At 38.1% G+C, this 19,664-nt stretch overlaps 1 protein-coding gene across 1 annotated transcript in view; it reads left to right on the forward strand.

Annotated features, from left to right (window-relative positions):
• LOC129370338 (poly(rC)-binding protein 4-like) overlaps positions 1 to 19,300 on the forward strand; it is a 39,979-nt gene extending 20,679 nt beyond the window's left edge. The window contains exons 6-14 of the mRNA XM_055046269.1: positions 2,811 to 2,942; positions 4,037 to 4,165; positions 5,523 to 5,597; positions 9,161 to 9,232; positions 12,600 to 12,641; positions 13,455 to 13,530; positions 13,997 to 14,046; positions 17,425 to 17,594; positions 18,378 to 19,300. Coding sequence (XP_054902244.1) covers positions 2,811 to 2,942; positions 4,037 to 4,165; positions 5,523 to 5,597; positions 9,161 to 9,232; positions 12,600 to 12,641; positions 13,455 to 13,530; positions 13,997 to 14,046; positions 17,425 to 17,594; positions 18,378 to 18,723 — 1,092 coding nt within the window. The 3' untranslated portion in view covers positions 18,724 to 19,300. The remainder of the gene's footprint in view (positions 1 to 2,810; positions 2,943 to 4,036; positions 4,166 to 5,522; positions 5,598 to 9,160; positions 9,233 to 12,599; positions 12,642 to 13,454; positions 13,531 to 13,996; positions 14,047 to 17,424; positions 17,595 to 18,377) is intronic.
• The last annotated feature ends 364 nt before the right edge of the window (positions 19,301 to 19,664 follow it).

The following is a 19,664-nucleotide window of genomic DNA, read 5'->3' on the forward strand; positions in this document are numbered from 1 at the left end:
CTCTGTCACAGCAGTGCAAGTTAATTTACTTCTTAGTTTGCTGTTGATTAACAATGTTTCAGTCATATTTTTGCAAATGCAAACAATCAATGACCAGAATCAACATGTCCCACATTAGGGACATGTTGATTGTCAGCAATATTTAGCTTTCGTTCCAAAAGCTAAATATTGGAGAACTAAACAAATTTACACAAAATGTCAACATTTGCACAAAATGATGGAACCCTAATTAGCCTCGTTAGACAGTTTATTAGTAAAAAAAAGTTGATTTGTTAATTACACTGTAAGAGATGCATGCATGGAGACCAGCTTTGCATTAGAAGTGCCTGTGAGAACTGCTGCCTTTGCTTTAAGAGCCTTGTTTCAGCATCACACTGAAAAAGTATAGGAATGTTCGAGAGATGTGGTGATTATATTTGGATCAAATCAAGAACAGGATGCCCAGAGTCTGTGTGTTTCTCTTCTAATGAGATGAGATGTCAAGAGAGCCCGATCCGCCTCACTAAATATAGCCATGAAGCATGGAGACACAAGGGGCTCATCAAAATATCCCTTTAAACTTAAAGTTCACAGTTATTAGAATTATTGTGTGATTTATTTTATGAGTAAAATCCCCCATGGCTGCACATCCACAGCTCTCATGAGTTAAACTCTTTTAACAGCAAACTGGCACCAATACTTTGAAAGTGAGGCGGAACCTTGACATTTCAAATGTTGAAACGGGAAGATTCTTCTTTAAATGAACTATTTAACTAAAATAGAAAGTAAACAGCATAACTAATGAGTTTTCAATTACAAATGCAACAAAAACATATATGCATTAACATTCTTCCGATTCTGCACAGTGCAACTTTTAAATATTAACTCTTGATGGCTATTTCATCATCAGATAACCTTTAACAGCTTCCTGTCAGCAAAAAATAAATGTTTTGTATTTTGTGTCGAGAGCTAGGTTATAGATGTAGTTGAATTGTTCACACTGTGCAGCTGCAAATGGTGGGACACTTTAAGCTTTATAACTTTCCTTTTTACCACAACAATGCATTTGAAACTATAAATCAAGCTTCAGATAACTAGACTAAATAAATATGCTCATATTTGTATCCCAAAGAAAATTAGAAAGCAATGTTTACAATGTGTTGCAGCCACTCCCTTCAATATGTTAGACATAGAGCAACACAAAGTAGCAAGTAATTGTGAAATGGCACAAAAGAAGGTCATAGTGCATTTGCATTCACATGCATTATGAATACAATATGCATGAAGTCGCTCTCTCAACATAAAAACACCTAAATGTCAGAAGTTTGATGATATACCAAACTTAAGTAATGAAAACTAAAGCTGTTATTATCTGTTATACTGGTCCTGTACTTTGCATTGGTTTCATACATAAATATTTAAAAATTCAGTTTCAGGGTGCATTTTTAACTTTGGTACAAAAAAGATGATTAAATAATATTATGTTATCACTCTCAACTCTGCTAAGATCAATTAGTGCATTTGCAAGACACTACAAATATATATTTTTCCATTTGCCGAATGAAAACATGAAATGATGGATAATTTGTTGCTCACTGAGATAACTTGGCTCAACTCTGGATTTTTAGAGCCTTATATGTGGCTCATTTTTTACCTTGCTGCGTCACCATGGCAACTTGCACAGGTTATGTTTCTAGCATGAAGGAGCAACACAAATAAAAGCACCGCCTTCCAGCAAATCAATACTGCTGCAAAATAAGAGGTGAAAAGTAAATCTGTGCTTCATAAGAGACGCATTTCTGTCTACCTGAATAAAACAGTAAGGAATTTTGAGAGTTTTTACGAATACAATATTCAACTAGCTGAAAGCTACAGATGAAACATTCCCAGAGTTCACAGTTTTATATCCTGTTTGTCATTTAATAATAGATAGCTGAGAGGTGTGTCTTCTCCATTTTTACTCAAAATTTTAACAAGGATTTTGGCCCAGATATTTATTTATTTATTATCAAGCAATGAAAATTATACATTTTTGATAAAGAGATTTGTTAAATTTTTACTGTGAGTGGCACGTAATTGCAGCATTCAAGTCTGCTAGCAGTTGGTCTAAATGACTGAAAGCAGGAGGATAACTGCTGGTCCTAAAGAATTGCTGTCAGCTCACCAATTGAGCCTATTGATCAATAGGATTTAGAGTTGCCGGTCGGTAGTTCGCAGTCTGCTTTTTCAGCCTTTAAAATAAGCTATTAGCTGTCAGTCAGTCTGTCTCAGCACGATAAACAGGTGAATAATAATGGAAACAACAAATGGTTTTGAATCCTTTGTCTCAATTAGATTTTTAACTAAGCCTCAGAACTAAATGCATGCGAAAATCGAAGTAGCAGTATGTACACATCGCATGATTTTAAACATACCATAAAATGCTCTGAAACTATATAAAACAGTGTTTACATATATATTTTTTTAAATTCACCTCTTTCAAACTGATCCTCCTGGATTCAGTCTCAGGCTGCAGAAGTGAGCAGCACATTTTCCCCACAATCTTCCACGCACGTGGTTACTGCTTTCTCTGTTCTATAGATTCCTGCAGTTTTATTAAACTTTTGAAATGTCATTAAAGACAACAGACAGGAGTGAAGAAGAGAAACTAGACTCCTTCTCAGCTTCCTGGGAAAGTCACCTGCACCTGACAATTTATGATTCAACCAGCATGGATACAACAGACTTTAGCTATAGTTTGAGGGTTGCTGCAGGAAATTTCTTCCTCTTGGTTCTTGTTTTCTGCATTCTGATAATTATTTTGCCCTGCCTTGTTTTCTCTCCCCCCTTAGGACCTGAATGCACTGGTGGCCAATGGCACCATAAGCTCCAAGCCACCAGTCACTCTTCGGTTGGTCATCCCTGCCAGCCAGTGCGGCTCACTCATTGGGAAGGGAGGCGCAAAGATAAAGGAGATCAGAGAGGTGAGAAATGAATCTATTTCACGGAATATATGAAATATAAAAAGAGCAAATCTGCTTCTGAAAATGAGAGATGAAGGGTGTCGGTGGAGGTAAGTGACCTTCCTTTTCATTTTGTAGTTTCCCAGCTAAAGTCCTTTGAGCATAGAGTCCCATGCAAATGAAGAAGTGAGCTATTAAAAAGATCCAGCTTTTACCCAGGTTGCAATAAAAAATAATGAAAAGCAAATGAATGAATACAGTTAAGGGCTGTATTATGGCAGTTTTTGCCCTGTTGTCTGAGAGTTATCTACCCCAAACCACTGAGGTTCTTCCCCAACTTCAAACCCCTGACTAAGATCTATAAACCGTTGTCTTGTCCTCATATAAAGCTATATTTGGTTTTATTTCTTTGCATTTACAAACTTAAATTCTACAAGTACAACTTTGAGTCATTGTGTCAAAGGCTAATAGAGAGATGGGAAAAACCATCTAGTATTCTGCCACTTACAAGTGAAACGGACTCTAAGATCATCTACATTTGAAGATACCCACACATGTATAAATGAATACTTTATTGATAGTTTAATTACTGTGGTATTTGTTATTGGACCCAGTTTTAGCTTTGATTACATTTGCATTTTTAGGCAATGCACATACAATGTTTATGCCTGGGTTGTATTTGCAAATGGAATAAAATAAACTTGCTTAAAATCACAGCATTTTATAAAAGAGAAACCTGTCAGAAAAACACATAAAAGATAACAAAGTTGCACTTTTAATGTGTCTGTGTTTGTATGTATTTGCATTTTCTTTTTAAACACACATAAGTTTTGTATTACTGCAAATGGGTTTGTTTTTTTTTTTAGCTTTTAAATGTTGTTTTTAATTTATTTTTGTATAAATGAAGAATTCTTGAAAAGTAGAAAGACCATTCAGTAAATACCAAACAAACTAATGTTTATTAACGACTTTTGCAGTTGGTCTCCTTCCAGGTAGGTTACGAAACTTATTGTTATCGAATCCAGTCAAAGCAAAGTGAAGCGTCACGGCAGCGTGATCGTGAATGACCTTATCTCCTCAATCAAATTGATATTTGTATCCTGTAACATTTACAGAGCACAGGAGCCCAGATACAGGTGGCAGGGGATTTGCTGCCCAACTCCACTGAGCGAGGGGTTACGATATCTGGGAATCAGGACTCAGTAATCCAGTGTGTCAAGCTCATCTGCACAGTAATCCTGGAGGTAGGAGGCACACGGTTCCTCTCTTTGCTGAAATTTGTGAAAGTCTTCCTGCTGCCGCAGTGAGAAAGTAACGACTGCTGTTGACACGCAGGTTAGAGTTTCACCCCACAGCTTCTAGCTCCGCTGCTGCAGTAGTTCACATATTTCTCATTGGTTGCATGACCTCTTTGTTATGTAATATTCCTATGAGTGTGTTGCATTGATGCTGGCGCAGCCACAGTGAGAGTCCTTGTGTAGTGGGGGGTCACACAGTTACAAAAGAGCAAGCTTCTTTAATGTTAGGACTTGTACTGAAAACAGGACATTACATGGAGGGGGGAGGTCTGGCTCTGAGGTCAAAGCTTTATCTCCTAAAAGACAGAAGTTTGCTCACAGAAAATAAAGTGGCCAGCAGCACATTCTGTACACCTCTATAGACAACATCTCTCTTGAGAAAATTGACAGGGCAGAAAAAGGAGGAAAAAAAACAACAACCCCGAGCCCTGTTTTCTCAATGTGTGTTAATGGAAGTGCACAAACGTCTTTTTGTTTTAGCGCTGCAGCTGGACCTGGCTGACTAATTGCTAGTTTGAACCAGTTTTCTTCAAAGGCTTGTAACTTTCATTAGGATTCTGTTCCAGCGGCATCTTGCTTTTGGCTCCCAAGATTTAAATTATGCAAAGTTATACGAAGATTTTATGACTGTTCTACATTTTCAACTCAAAGGCGCATCATCAACACTGCAGAGGCCTTATAAGATGTAGACTATCATGTACGCTTTGTAATCTCCTTTTCTTATCAGCGTTTGAATAATTTTATCTTATTCGAATAACTCTGTGTCAGTGGAAGCTTAATCTAAGCAAAAGGCAAACCCGTCCACAACCTTGGTGTGAATCACATAATAAAACACAACTATTGTCAACATGCAACATTTATTGTTATAGTTTATGGCAAATTTATTTTTGGTGATTTAATTCAAAAAGTGAAACTCAGGCAAAGATTCAAGTTGGCAATGCCTGTTGGAAAATGAAATCAAGGAAACATGAGGAGCTCGAAAACAAATTGCATTTTGAGGTTTCAATTGCTGTAAGCCATAATCATGACCTTTCTGAATTGAGTTAATGAAATAAATACATTCATCTAAATCACATGATTTTAGATGTATTTGTACATAGTCAATGTAAAATAAAACAACATAAAAAGAATAAAAACAAATACTGCAAAGACAGATGTTGAAAATATTGCTTGTCTTTATTTTATGTTTTTAGAATTATTATTTTAATAAATCTGTGATTTGATGAGGTTTATGTTTAGAGAATAACTTTATGTTTCCATTGGCAAAGGTTTCACCCTCTGATTATTTGTTTTCTCTCCTCAGTCTCCACCTAAAGGTGCCACCATCCCCTACCGACCGAGTCCCTCACCAGCTGCTCTCCTTATTGCAGGGAACCAGGTAAGAAATTGACATTTTAAAACTGGTTTTAGGATGACTTCTGACTGCAGTTTTACAAAAAGTGTGTGCCAAATAATTCCTGAATAGAGGAAATAATGCAGAAAGATATATAATTATCAGCAAAATAAATGACATTTAAATGATTACTTCTGTTGGATTTTATTTTAAGAGGTTATGAGTCATAGCTAAAACAAATTATAAGGTGATTTGTTTCTTCTTATGAGGTTAATTAAATTAACATATTTTAATTGAATGAAAACATGTTGAATTTCTTGTTATCAGAATATTTCACCAAAATGAAAAATGTCCTCATGACAGAGGAAACTAAAAGAATACCAGTTGACTTTTCAAGTTGTCCACCAAAACACCAACAAATGTCTGGTGCAAAAAAAAAAAAAAAAAACTACAGAGGACAGGGAACTAAAATAACTGTCGCCGTAAATCAGCTTAAGTGTTTTCATCTATGAGGCATAAGTTATTTCTATTTAAGTTCCATTTGCAGTTATGTGCACTATGCTTTAAAAAAAAAAAAAAAGAAAGAAAGGAAGAAAGGAAAAAAGAAAGAAAGAAAGGAAAAAAAGACAAAAAGAAAGAAAGGAAAAAAAAAAGAAAGAAGAAAGGACAAAAGACAAAAAGAAGAAAGAAAGAAAGAAAAGAAAAAAAAAGAAAGAAAAGAAAGGACAAAAGAAAGAAAGAAAGGAAAAAAAAAGAAAGAAAGAAAGAAAGAAAGAAGAAAGAAAGAAAGAAAGAAAGAAAGAAAGAAAGAGAAGAAAGAAGAAAAAAGAAAGAAAGAAAGAAAGAAAGAAAGAAAGAAAGAAAGGACAAAAGACAAAAAGAAAGAAAGGAAAAAAAGAAAGAAAGGACAAAACAAAAAGGAAGAAGAAAGAAGAAAGAAAAAAAAGAAAGGACAAAAGACAAAAAGAAAGAAAGAAAGAAAGAAAGAAAGAAAGGACAAAAGACAAAAAGAAAGAAAGAAAGAAAGGACAAAAGACAAAAAGGAAGAAAGGAAGGAAAAAGAGAAAGAAACAAAGGAAAGACAAAAGAAAAGAAAGCTTAACAACTTACCCCTGATATTTTTATACTTTAAAAAGTTATGGCATTTTTTGTCTTTCTTTGGATTTGTTTGCTGTTAGGAAATTATTTGCTTATTACTGTGGAAATCCAGGATAACTACTTGGAAATAAAATCTGCGTTTCAACATTGATAAATTGTTAGAGGAGGGCCAATGATAATAGATAAATAGATAGATAGATAGATAGATAGATAGATAGATAGATAGATAGATAGATAGATAGATAGATAGATAGATAGATAGATAGATAGATAGATAGATGGATGGATGGATGGATGGATGGATGGATGGATGGATGATGGATGGATGGATGGATGGATGGATGGATGGATGGATGGATGGATGGATGGATGGATGATGGATGGATGGATGGATGGATGGATGGATGGATGGATGGATGGATGGATGGATGGATGGATGGATGGATGGAATAATAGGGCAGGAAAAATAGTTCTAGTACTGAGGGTTTGGACCTTTAACGATTGAGAAACAATAGCTTGCTGGCGGTGCGGACTCTGATGAAGTTTTAAATTGTACCTAACTTTTGACTGTGACATAATGTGCCAGTTTGATGCTATGAAGCTTACTGGAAATTGCGTGTGCTGAAAACAATCATCCCCCTCTGAGAAGAGAGAAGTGCTGAGTTGAACGAAACGGTCGTTAATGTGAATTTGATATTTGGAAGCGTGGCCAACATAGACTGAACGACTTTGTTCACTTTCTCTGCTGCCTTAGCAATCCTAAAAGATCGCAAGATCTTTTGCAAGATCGCAAAAGATCAACATCATTGTTCACAATTCCTCTTTCTGGTTGGGGATTTCCCCAATTGAAATTCAAGCAGATAAATTGAATTCAATGGGACTGTGTAGGAAGGCAATGACCAGGCTGAGTTCTTCCTAAAATTCCTACAGAATCCGTGGAGGTGGTCTAGTTTTTCTTTTTCATCTGATTTTTTTTTTTTTTTTTTTTTTTTTTTTGCTACAAGAATTCTGTTGAAGGTCACTGGTGGAAGCCTGAGTGGATTTTCCATGTGTAAAATGACTGGAGCTCGAAAGATGCTGTTGTTTGAGAAGGGGCAGATACCCTAAGACCACCTTCCCCCTGTTCCCTCCCCGTGGAGCGAATCACAAGATTAGCAAGTGAGGCTGGAGGCCTGCCGTCTCCTCTGGCTGCAGCAGCAGCCAAATATTCTGCATAGCTGTCAGCAGTTCTGACACTGTTTGTGCTGCTTCAGACTCGAGTCAATTTACAGAATGGCTCTGTGTTTTTGATATTCCTCATAATAGGCAATAAAATTAAACCCGGGGCATGGGGCCGGTCACAGAGAAGAGGCTTTAATGAAAGCTGTGCCGTGATAAGGATGCATAAATCTCTGAGGGAAATGAAGTAGGGTGGGAAAGGGTCTATGGAATGAGTCATAGCCCGTAAGCCTGTTACGTGTGTAAAAGTGTCAGAAATGCAGGCTTGAGAGGCTATCACGGACCAAATTTGATCTGTGGCAACAGCTAAAAATAAACTAAACATTTTAAGCTTCTATTTATTATTCTCACATCATATATCCTTCTCAAACTTGTGGCTAGTATGCACAGATTTACTTCCACCCACTTGCACTCCAAGCTAAAATATTTGCAGTGTTGCAGGCATGACAATATGGTAACCTATACATTGGAGTGCAAAAGTACTTATTCCCCAAAATTCTTTGCTTTTTGGGAAGTTAGATCCAGAAAGCTTAATGTGCTATAATGGGATTTAATGTGATCTACAAAAACAAAGTACCACACAACTGTGAAGTGGAAGAAAAAATGTATATGGGTTTCAAAAATAAATGTGCAGAGAGTTTGTGTTTTTTAGTCCCTTTCACCCTGATATCCTAATAGGATCAAAGGCCTTTACCAGTCACCTAATTGGTAAACAGAGTCCAAAATTAAATCTCAGTGAATTACAGCTGCTATTGATAATATTAGTGAGCAAACAGCATAATGAAGACCAAGAAACACAGCAGGCAGATCAGCTGAAATCTTTGGAGCAGATTAAAACTGGGTCAGTTTCTTGAACAACATTACAAGCTTCACTGAACACTGTTTAATCCGTCATCAAAAAATATTAAAGTTTGGAGTTGTATACAACACAACTGCAAACGTAACAGGACATTAACCCAGAGAAGCAGCCAAAACTTCAGAGGAGTTGCAGAAATCCACAGCTCGGGTAGAAGAAATGGACAGAACAGTTCTTGTTCTGTCCATTTCTTCTACCCGAGCTGTGGGTGGAAGAATGCACTCAACTATTTAGCTGTGCACTCAACTATTCTGGCCTCAATAGAAGAACAGCAAGAAAAAAAACTATGTCAAGACCTGTTTGCATTTTACAAAAAAATCTATATTCCAGCAAAAAAGTAGGTTACGAAAAGTAGCAAAATTCAACTTGTTTGAATACTTTAGCATGCTGTTGAAATCTCTTTTTTCCTCCCTCATTTGTTTCTGTGTCTTTTTAGGTTTTTGACGCATCAGAATTCACCCCCCACCCTCTCTATTCAGTCACACAGGGTGGTCTGGACCTCCAACAGGTAAGTGGACTGATCCCTGATGTGCAGTCTGTGTAACATGTTATATTCTCCTTAAAGTCTCTTGAATAAACCTGTCTCTGTGGGAGCCAGAATGTTTCAAGTATTAGTCTTTAAACTCCCCTGTAGAGTGGAGGAATGAGTGTTAGTTCTGTGAGGATCTGAGTGATGATAGAGAGCATGGCCTGTGCCGTAGGTGCACAGAAACACAGTCCAACATGCGGTATGAGGCATTAAAGCCAACAGCTGAGCGTAAAGCTGCAGCTATTGTTCTTGCCTTTCATAGGAGCTATAAGCAGTGCTGAAACCTGATGCCATTGCGCACCACCACCGCAGATTCACCATGTCTTTTTTTGTCCGTCCAAGCTCTGCACCACAAACATTTCGGCTTTAGGAATATTCATCCCATGACAGCAGAGGAAGCTGCTGTTATACTGTCATCATGGAAAGGGCAGCCTCTAGCTGAGGACAATAAGATCTAAAGATTCAATGCATTAAGTGGGTTTGTAAATTCTAACAATATTTCATGTATTTACACTGTTTCTGATCTTCCGGATTTAGACACAGCTCTGGCGCTTTGATACAGTTCAAGGATGAGCTCTCCTCTCCCATTTATAACCGTATAGGATGGACTGGCAATAGATTCCAGACTGCTGGCGTCAGACAAAATTGAGTTAAGCTAAGTGCTGTCTGGTAGGGCCATAACTGTAATGAGGGAGGGATATAAAGACACCCCCTTAATTATTCAGATGGATAGATACATCCATAGATCCATGTTTTACCTTTCAGTTGTTGGGTGGTCTCTTGAGTTTTGAGGCTTCAGCAATTGTTTTCCGCAGTTCACCTTTTATTCAGAAATTTCTATCTAAATGTATCATTCTGCTTTCTCAGCAGTAAAATCAGTCTGTAATCATTTGTCAATGATCAGGTGAAACTTTAATGCTTCTGCAGCAATGTAGCACTCAGAGGCAGAGTTCATTAAGTGGATCCTGAGACGTTTTCGCCATAGAACCACAGACAACTAAGGATGTCATTCTGCCCTTCCTGAATGTTTCAAGGCAATTCACTAAAAGAACAACAAAAATAATTTAAATTAAACATGACTTTGCGGAAAAATGTTGCATTATTTCATTATTTAAAATATCAACTTGAGTGGGATGGCTAAAGAAAGCTTACTGATGTTTATCAGTAAGATTTCTATTTATTAAAAATTCTATTCACTGCCAACAATTAGCATTGGTGCTGTCATGACAGACATGCAAATCAAAACTGAGCTTGACTGGAATAGGAACTCACAATAGGCACCGTACATAATCAATCATCTTACAATTAATGTGCATGTTTTCGAGAGGCCTGTTTAACCTGGCTCAAATACAAGGCCAGAAATGTAACATTATTAAATCAGTTGACAGATGAATTTATTGTCTTCAATTCATTGCTAACGATGAATTTTATTTTGATAAAATTCTGTTCTGCAGTTCTTTGGAGTTAGCACTTTCAACATCTCTTCTCCCTTGACATCTTCGTTTTCTCCTGCAAGAATTTTGAAATATGTTTGCTTTTATCAACTAAAGATTATTTCCTCAGTTATGTGCAACATTTTCCTGCCCCTAAACAAATAAGGAGTTTTTGTATCACTCTCAGTCAGTACAACATGAACACACAGTGAATCTACTGTTTCAGCTGCTTTTCTGCCATTTCATCCAGCTGTTGTCCTTGGCCTTACCGAGCGCGGCTTTACCTGATTCAGTGAACAACCTGCTTCATGTGCCAAAAACCGCTCAGATTTATCCTGCTCTTTGGAAAAGTGCTTTGGATGTTCTTTGGATTTCTTTTACGCAGTTTTAATAATAATTTGCAGCAAACTTTGAGCAGAATTATCTCACTGAACTGAAGATTGAAGGCAATCTTCTGACCTTGGTACTTTTTTTTTTTACAATGTTGAGGACAAGCTGAATCAGAACATAGAGTTATGTGATTTTCTTGACGTTCATTGAAAATATAAATTTTTAGGATAATATTTTTTCTGATCCTTTTCAATAGCTTTGTTGCTATGACATAAACAGTCAGTGTTCAGCCATTTCTTGTTCATTTGTTTAATAAGACTTGAATCTGCATTGATAAAACATATGCTATGCATATTGCATAATATATGTTTTCAGTAGATATTTGAAAACATATTGACTGTATTTTTTTGTAACGTTATGCTGGTTTCAAAAAGATAACTGGCAATTTTCAAAACAAGGAAAACACATAATGATAATCATGGTTAGCTTAGCATAACTAAACATTATTAGTTTAGTTATGCATAACTAAATATTATCATTATATGTGTACTGCAATCCAGTACACATATGATTTTGGCCCAGTTACATGAGGAGAACCAAGAGCAAAAATATAAAGCAAAAGCCTGAGTCTCACTCCAGAAGAGTGGGATTTGTATATTGAACATAAATTGATTTCAAAGGTTTCTTTCTTCTACAGTACATTGAAAATGCATACAGTAATCAATGAGACACTGTCGGCTTCACCAGGTTTGAAATATTTATGCTTTTGCGTGTTTACGCTTCATAGCGATAAGGACAGTTATGTTTGAAGCTCTGAAAAATGTAATAATCTCAATATTCTGTCTATTTGCCTGACATTGTGTTATCAGGCACATAGTTCGTTACAAATAACCATCTTCTTTATTTTAACATGGATTTTAGTAAAACATAGTGAAAAAAATACATTTGGACATTTTTTTTTCGACCTATCTTTGCAGTGATGGTTCATCATGCACCACAGTGGATTATTATTATTGTGTGTGATATTTGACATTCAAGGTGCATTTATTTTATAACATAGCCATAGTAGAACTGGATCAAAAGATCCAATAATATATTTTTTCAGTGCAACCATAAACCCAACATTGTTGGAATAAGCTCTAGACGCGGTATAGAAATGTCTCTATTCATATGTGTCGATTGTCCAGGAAAACAGAAAACTGCAGACAGAGCAGTTCTTAATAAAACTTTAATAAGCTATTTTTAATGCTGCTGGCAACACAACTCAAATACTATTGACCTCTATCATGGCAACAGCTCTGAAAAATACACAGAAAGGACATTTCCACTCTGGGTCAAACAATAGCTAACCGTTGTGTCTGAATCAATCAATGAACACAAGAATGAATTTATTCTTTAGATTTATCCAATGATTGTTCCTTTTTAGTGGAAATGCAGCCATCTGTTTCTTTTTCTGCTCCATGTTATTTAGCAAAAACAGCTTGTATTCACAGAGAAGCACTTTCATTAGGAAGCTGCAAATTTATTGCCGGTGTGACGTTTTTACTGCTATGATTTAACTGATGCAGAATGCTCTGTTACAGGCCTACACCTTGCAAAATCAATATGGCATTCCACATTCAGAGGTAAGGCTGCTTCTTGGAGAATTGTGATTTAACGAGACATGGGCCAATTATGGTAACAAGTTATACAGAGGTTTAAAAATGTTGAATTTGAAAACTGTTCCTATTATCCTATTGTTGCTGCATATTTAGGTCCTTTGACTGAGATGTTAGAGAAAATACTGGAAGGCATGCTGCAGAGTACTGCAATGCTGACCCTCAATTCTCTCTTGGTGGTCAGCAAGTTGAAGAAACTTAATCTCACACTACTCTGCACTGTCCGCAACTATCTATTCTTCTGATAATTATTTGACCACTAGAGGCCACTTCTATATTATACATACTTAATTGCCAGATGGTCACTTGATGTTTAAATATAAAACATGAAAAAGCACATCCAGCCATCCTGCTTTGTCACAGCTGACCACTGAATTCCACACTCCTCATCCTAATGCATACACACTATTCAGAGTGCATCAAAAGCAACACCTATAGATTAAAGACGTGACAGGACTTGATGTTACACAAATTGTCTATTTCATCACATTTAGACCTGAACTGTTTTCAGTACACTAGCAAACGGAGGAGGACGGGGAAGAATGTGACAGCTGCATCATACGCAGTGTGTTATATAATCTCTGCAGTAGTAGGAATAATTGTTGCTTCTCCCTTTTGAATCTACAGCTTATTAGATCATGTAATTCATGTTTTAGAGGAACAATGAAAACATACTTTTAGCCCAGGAATCTTACAATGGCCCATGTCTAAATTTTATACAACCTGTTGAGGTAGTGGTTCACATGTCTCTGGTACAAGTTCTTCTTCTTTGTTTTCTAGCTGGCCAAACTGCACCAGCTGTCCATGCAACAAGGCCTGAGTCCCATTGCCCAGCCTGCCTCGACAATCATGCCTGGTATGTGTTATTAGTCAGGACTTCTCTTGATTGCACTCCATTGCTCTGACACGTCCCCCACTGTAACCATATGTGGCTTTTAACCTGCCCACTGTTATGGGAGGTAAAGGATGGCTGTTATTAGCCGAGCTGATTTAGAGCTTTGTCAGTTCGCCGGGAGGAGACAAGACTTCGTAGTTCTCTTGAACCCGACAGCCTGACTGAGAAAGTATTATGTGTAATGATATGTTCTGCAGTGTCAAAGAACTGGGAGGGGGGTAAAAAAAAAAAAAAAAAAGGTGCCGTGTTAAACGTGGCACCATTAAAATGGAAATGGCTGTATCTGCAAGTTTACCACTGATAAAGTTTTTTGCAGCACATCAGGGGTGGATTGTGCAGCTTTGCAAACTAAGGGAGCTCAATTTTTATGTAAACCCTCTGATATGTTGGTTTTATTCTCTGAATGCTTATATTTTCTGTCTCTCAGGTTTGGACTCAAACTCTCAAACAGCTCAGGAGCTTCTTATTCCCAATGATGTAAGAAAAAGCCACTTGTTTTTTTAAGTGTCGAGATTTCCACATCCAGTCCTCATCTCACATTCACACAGCTCTGCAGCAGGTGATGAGATGTAACCACGAAGACGCTGCAGTGTGACTTCAAAAGAGATAAAAGCAATGCGTGCAACTCGCTAATTATCCCCTCATTATCCTAACCTCGGACTACGCCAAGGTTAAAAGGATTTTTGAGCCGATATGGATCAGTTTTTGCATTGTTGTGCAGGCTGCACATGCAATGTCTTAGACTCACTCCCATGAGTGATCAGTGAAATCCTCTCATGTTTCCTGACCTACTTAGAAGCTGTCTGCTGTCAAAACAGCCAATAAGAAAACAGAAAGAGAAAGATCCGTTCCCTCTTCACTTGCTCAGCCTCTGCTCGAGTTTGATGTGCAGACTCTCTGATCTCAGAGCAAAAATCACAATGAAATAATCAGTCCGGCATTAGGCGTGGCTGCTTCGATGTCAGTTCTGCCAATACATAGCTGCATCCTCCAAACAATAACAGAAGTAAATACTGCAATGAAGTCTATGAATATTTATCACTCATGTCTTCAGAAAAGCAAATGAAATGCCGCAGAGTACGTTAAACAATATGGTCCGCGTTTACAGGGTCTTGCAAAAGTATTCCAAGCCATTGAGAGTTTTTTCATTTTTTATCACATTAAGCTCAAAAGTCGATGTATTCTATTGATATTTTATGTGGATGACCAACACAAAATAGTGGATAATTGTGAAGAGAACAGGAAAAGATTCATGGCTTTCATTATTTTTGACAAACAAATATCAAATATCTAGTGTGTTTCAGTCACACTAGATATTGACTGAATCAGATATGAATCTTTTGGGGGAATATCTCTAGCAGCTTGTTTTGCCATTTTTCTTCCTTGGAAAATTGCTCGGTTTCAGTCAGATTGCATAGAGAGTGCCTGTGAACGTTGGTTCTCCACTGGATTTGGATCTAACATATGAATATGCTTTGATTTAAGTTACCCCATTGTAGAGCTGACTGTACACTTGGTGTTGTTGCCTGCTGGAAGGCAAAACTCCACTCCAGTCTCAAGCGTTTTCTAAACTCCCAACATTTTTCTTCCAAGATTGTCTTCCAGTTTTTCCCATCCATCCTCAAACCAACTGTGACACTTCCTTGTCTTTCATGAAGAAAATTCTTCCCAGAACTTGATGCTGCCATTGTCTTGTTTGGGGGTTTTGAGTAGATCGTGAGGGGCAGGGATTTGTTTGCTGCAGGTATTCCAAAAAAATAAAAATAAAAAATGAAAAAAAATAAAATAAAAAAGCATTTATCTGACTAGAGCTCTGTTTGCTCTGTCTTTCACTTTTGACTTGTGGCAAACTAAGATGAAGACATCTTTCTTTAAACCATGAGGTTCTTATTGCCACTCTTCTATAAAGAGACATGATTTAAAAAAAAATAATTAAAAATAGGACCATTGTTTTCATTATCTCGATAGAGTGTAGGATATAGCTAGATGCCTTAATCATTTCTAAATAACCAGCAGGTCCCCCGTTACCGCCTCCCATCCCCAAAGAAACCCCCACATACTGAACAACACAATGTACCAGTGGACCGAGGGAGTCCAGCGCGGTACGTGACAGGGACAGCTGTGAGCTCCAGCCATTGTTCCAGAAGAGAGGACTTACAGCCGTGACTGAGCCTCCTCGGCCCGCCGTAAAACCCCCGCTCCCCCATCCTCCTCAGGGCCGCACAAAACCACTCTGTGATCGCACACTGAAGCCCTAAAGGAGGCTTACATGTGTGCTCACACGCACATACACACGCACGCAGGCTCACAGATGCTCTCAGAAACTGCTTACACCCAGTCAGAATTGTACTGCTGTGTCTCTGCAGACGAGGGAAAATTTAGCAGGAAGAAAAATGGTTGCACCCTTCACCACCCCATCCTTCTTTCTGTGTCCTTTTTAAATGAATGTCTCAGCAGGAACTCATCGATATACAGGCCACAAGTAGACCAGAGGCACCGTGCCGCGTCGCTTTTAACAAATGCAATCATCTGTGAAATCACACCTGCGTAAATTTAGATTTTCTTTTTCTTAGGTTGTTCATACAGAAATGATAACAGTATGAGGTCATGAACACCGAAGCAGGCAAGCTGATGACAGCTGCATGCTATTGATAGCCGGTAGAGATTGTTGCTCTCAGTTAGGAAGAGGCTTTATCAGCTATATATGGTCTGTGGCGACCATTGTCTGTAGTGTTGCTCTTTGGGCTGGCTACTCTCTACTCACTCCCTACCTGTATGAGCCAATAATAGCCAGGCAAAGTCGCTCTGACGGATTTTGGACCGCGGCGCTTACTTGTCAGGAAAGAAATGAGAAACGCAGACGGGAGAAATCCAGAGATCGTGTGTTGCACGATTGTGTATTGCTGTTGGTCAATAAATATCAGCAGCTGTTAAACTTGCCACACACTCATTCTATAAGCATTTCATCACTGTGTGCCTCACTTGCTGTAAATTTGGCGACATAAACTCTGCTGCTGGAGCACCTGACACCTGCACTTGAGTTCACATGTAGCCGCTAACTCCGCTCCCGCTTAATATTCATTGTCACTAAACAGCCTGGGGTCCAGGTGGGGATGACTAAAGCAGAACAAAAGTAATAATGTTTTTTGGGACGCAAGAGAAGGTCTGGTCGTTGTCTCTTCTGCTTCCAGCAGAGAGAACGCTCAGGCCGACGGGAACAGGAGCGTATGTTATGCATTTGAGCTATTTTCCCATTATGTTTTTCCATTAGTGCAGAGATGCATCAAGCTAGTGTTTGTTTGGGAAGTGATTTGTTTGGGAATCCGTCACCACTCTGAGGAATCAATAACCTTTTAGCTACTCAGATTAATGAGAGGCAAATGTGCCTCATCCCGTCTCCTTTAGCATTATTACGCAGTAGCAATTAAGCCAGACCCTGGCAGGGTAGAAAGTGCATTTGACATTCATGATGGATGACCAAACAACTAAAGAGCAGCAACCTAACTGCAATATTTGAATTTGTCAGCATCAGGTCAGCTAAACAGAACTGGCTCAGTGTAACTAAGAGCATGTTTCAGTCAGAAAGTTTTGTTGCTGAAGTAATTTATCTATTTATAATTTTAATTTTTGCTTAACTTATTGGCTAATTTGGTTTTTAAGATATTTGAAGATAAACACAGTCCAAAAGGATAGAGCACCCAATCCATTATATTTTACTCAAGTAAATAGTCATCCAAAAATGTATTGAACTTAAAGTAAAAACATATTTGATTTAAAAAAAAAAAAGTAGAAATAAGGTGCCCCTTTTAAGATTATTATTAACCCTGCAAACTGACTGACCTTTAACCTCTGCAGCTGATTGGCTCAATCATCGGCCGTCAAGGAACCAAGATCAATGAGATCCGGCAGGTGTCAGGAGCTCAGATTAAAATTGGCAGCCAGCTGGATGGAACAAGCGACCGCCATGTCACCATCACAGGAACACCAGTCAGCATCAACCTGGCCCAGTACCTCATTACCTCCTGGTAAGACCCAGTCACATGACAAAGTCATCTAATGAGTTGCCTCTGGAGGAGCACACTGGCTGGCTTAATAGGGCCAGAAGTCTTAAGTATTAATGAGGTGCCGCCTTCTGCTGCTCATGATGTTGCAAAAGGCAATGAAGAAAACCTGAATTAGGTTGTGGTGACATATTGTTTTATAATGTAGTACTATATTTTAGAACTTAGTTGCAAATCACACTCGTTTTGAATTTTGCGCACGACACGAAATACTTGGAAACAGAATTTGTTTATTTAAGGAAAGTGAATAAAATGAAAATTACAAATAAAAACTGTTTTTGGTAACACTTTATTTGACGGATTGTGAATAAGACTGCCATGACACCGTCATAAAGATGAGTAAGTCTTCATGAATATTTATGATTGTTGTCATAAAGTGTCATTCGGTAAATGTAATTTAATACAAAGTTGACATTTTTCAAAATGTCTTCATTATGACAAATTGACATTAACCTAGACAAAAATGTCTGACATTAACAAGATTGAGTACAAATATATGACATAACTTAGCCTTTATAATTGACTTTGCTTTGACAAAACTTTTGCTCACTTTTGCTTTTGCTAGTTTAAGTTTATTTTTAACAAAAATTGAGACAAAGCAGAATGTTATCTACTGCTAAGACACTGACTGGGAACACCATCTATGCTGGAACCATAAAACACATCTGCTCTGCCTTTAATAGTGATACAGTTCAATCCAGTGATCCATTTTCCTGTCTTCATGTGTCTTTAATCTTACCATCTCAGTTTAGAGACAGCCAAATCCACGGCCCAAGCAGCCACCATGGCCTCTCCGGTTGACCTCAACATGGCCTTCACCCAGCCCACCTCCCCCACCGCCTCTCCTGCACCCACTTTGGCCGCTGTCAGCACGCTGACCCCCACTCACATGCTGGGCACCCCATACGGTGCCGTGCCGCTCTCTGGCCTCCTTGGGATGAAATCCGTCCCCTTTCTGACTCTGTCTGGCCCCGGCCCCACTGTGGCCGCCACCGCGGCACCCTCTCACACCACCCTTGCCGCCTACACCGCCAAGATCTCCTCCGCAAACTGCATCAAAAAGCCAGAGAGACAGAAGTTTGCTCCTTACTGACAAGAGTCGGCTGAAAGACAGCTGCAGTGCTCCTCTTGAGAAGAAACGCCTGATGTAGCCATATCCACCTGAAGAGATCCTCTGGATTTTAACTCCACGGTGCAGCAATGGAGAGCATTGGGAGATGCCATTAAAGGTTTATTTACAATTATAATTTGTCATTTTCCCGTGAATTTATGGACTGGTTTCATCATCGCCTCATTAGTGTTATTGATCATTCTGGGGAAAAGAAAAAAAAAACACCACAAGGACACATGTTTTAAAAGGTTTACATGTGTACCTGAAGTAAAAAAATCAGCAAATTATTTATCCTTCAATAAATTTGTAAATTGTAATCAGAATCAAATCACTGTCTACTGTTTGATGCTTTTATACAATGTCTGTTTGCCTCCACAGGTTTTTAAAAAAAATTGTAAATGTCCCAGGGTGTCTTTTCTTTTCATATAATTTCTGCTCTGGTACTGTACTTTACTTCGGTGTTATGTCTGTTCTGTTGGATTTCACTTTGAACGTAAAACTTGGTTAATCTTTATTTATTAGTATTGTTTCATTTATTAAAAGTCTTTTTTTTCTGATACGTCAGGTGCATCTGTTTCCAAATTCATTCAAGCAGGCGATCCTATTTCAGAATAAATGCAATAGATTACATTTTGGAAAATGGAGGATGCAAGATCAGATTTGGGGTTGCTCAGTTTTGTTGTTTTTGTTGACAAACACATGAGAGGGGCTTTTCATCAAGGTCCTATCATGCCCCTAACAATGACTGCAGAATAAACACCAAAACAGAAAATATCTCAGCCGCCATGATATTACTGTACGAATGCTCAGAATCCCCTTTTATCTGAAACTCGCTCTTCAGGTCCCTTATGACAAAATACGGTCAGTCCAAGGCAGAGAACTTTTCAAGCAAAAAAAAAAAAGAAGCACAATCCAAGAAAGAG

The sequence above is a fragment of the Poeciliopsis prolifica genome, unplaced genomic scaffold (genome assembly GCF_027474105.1).
Source record: "Poeciliopsis prolifica strain line A6 unplaced genomic scaffold, Auburn_PproV2 SCAFFOLD023, whole genome shotgun sequence".
Classification (NCBI taxonomy): domain Eukaryota; kingdom Metazoa; phylum Chordata; class Actinopteri; order Cyprinodontiformes; family Poeciliidae; genus Poeciliopsis; species Poeciliopsis prolifica.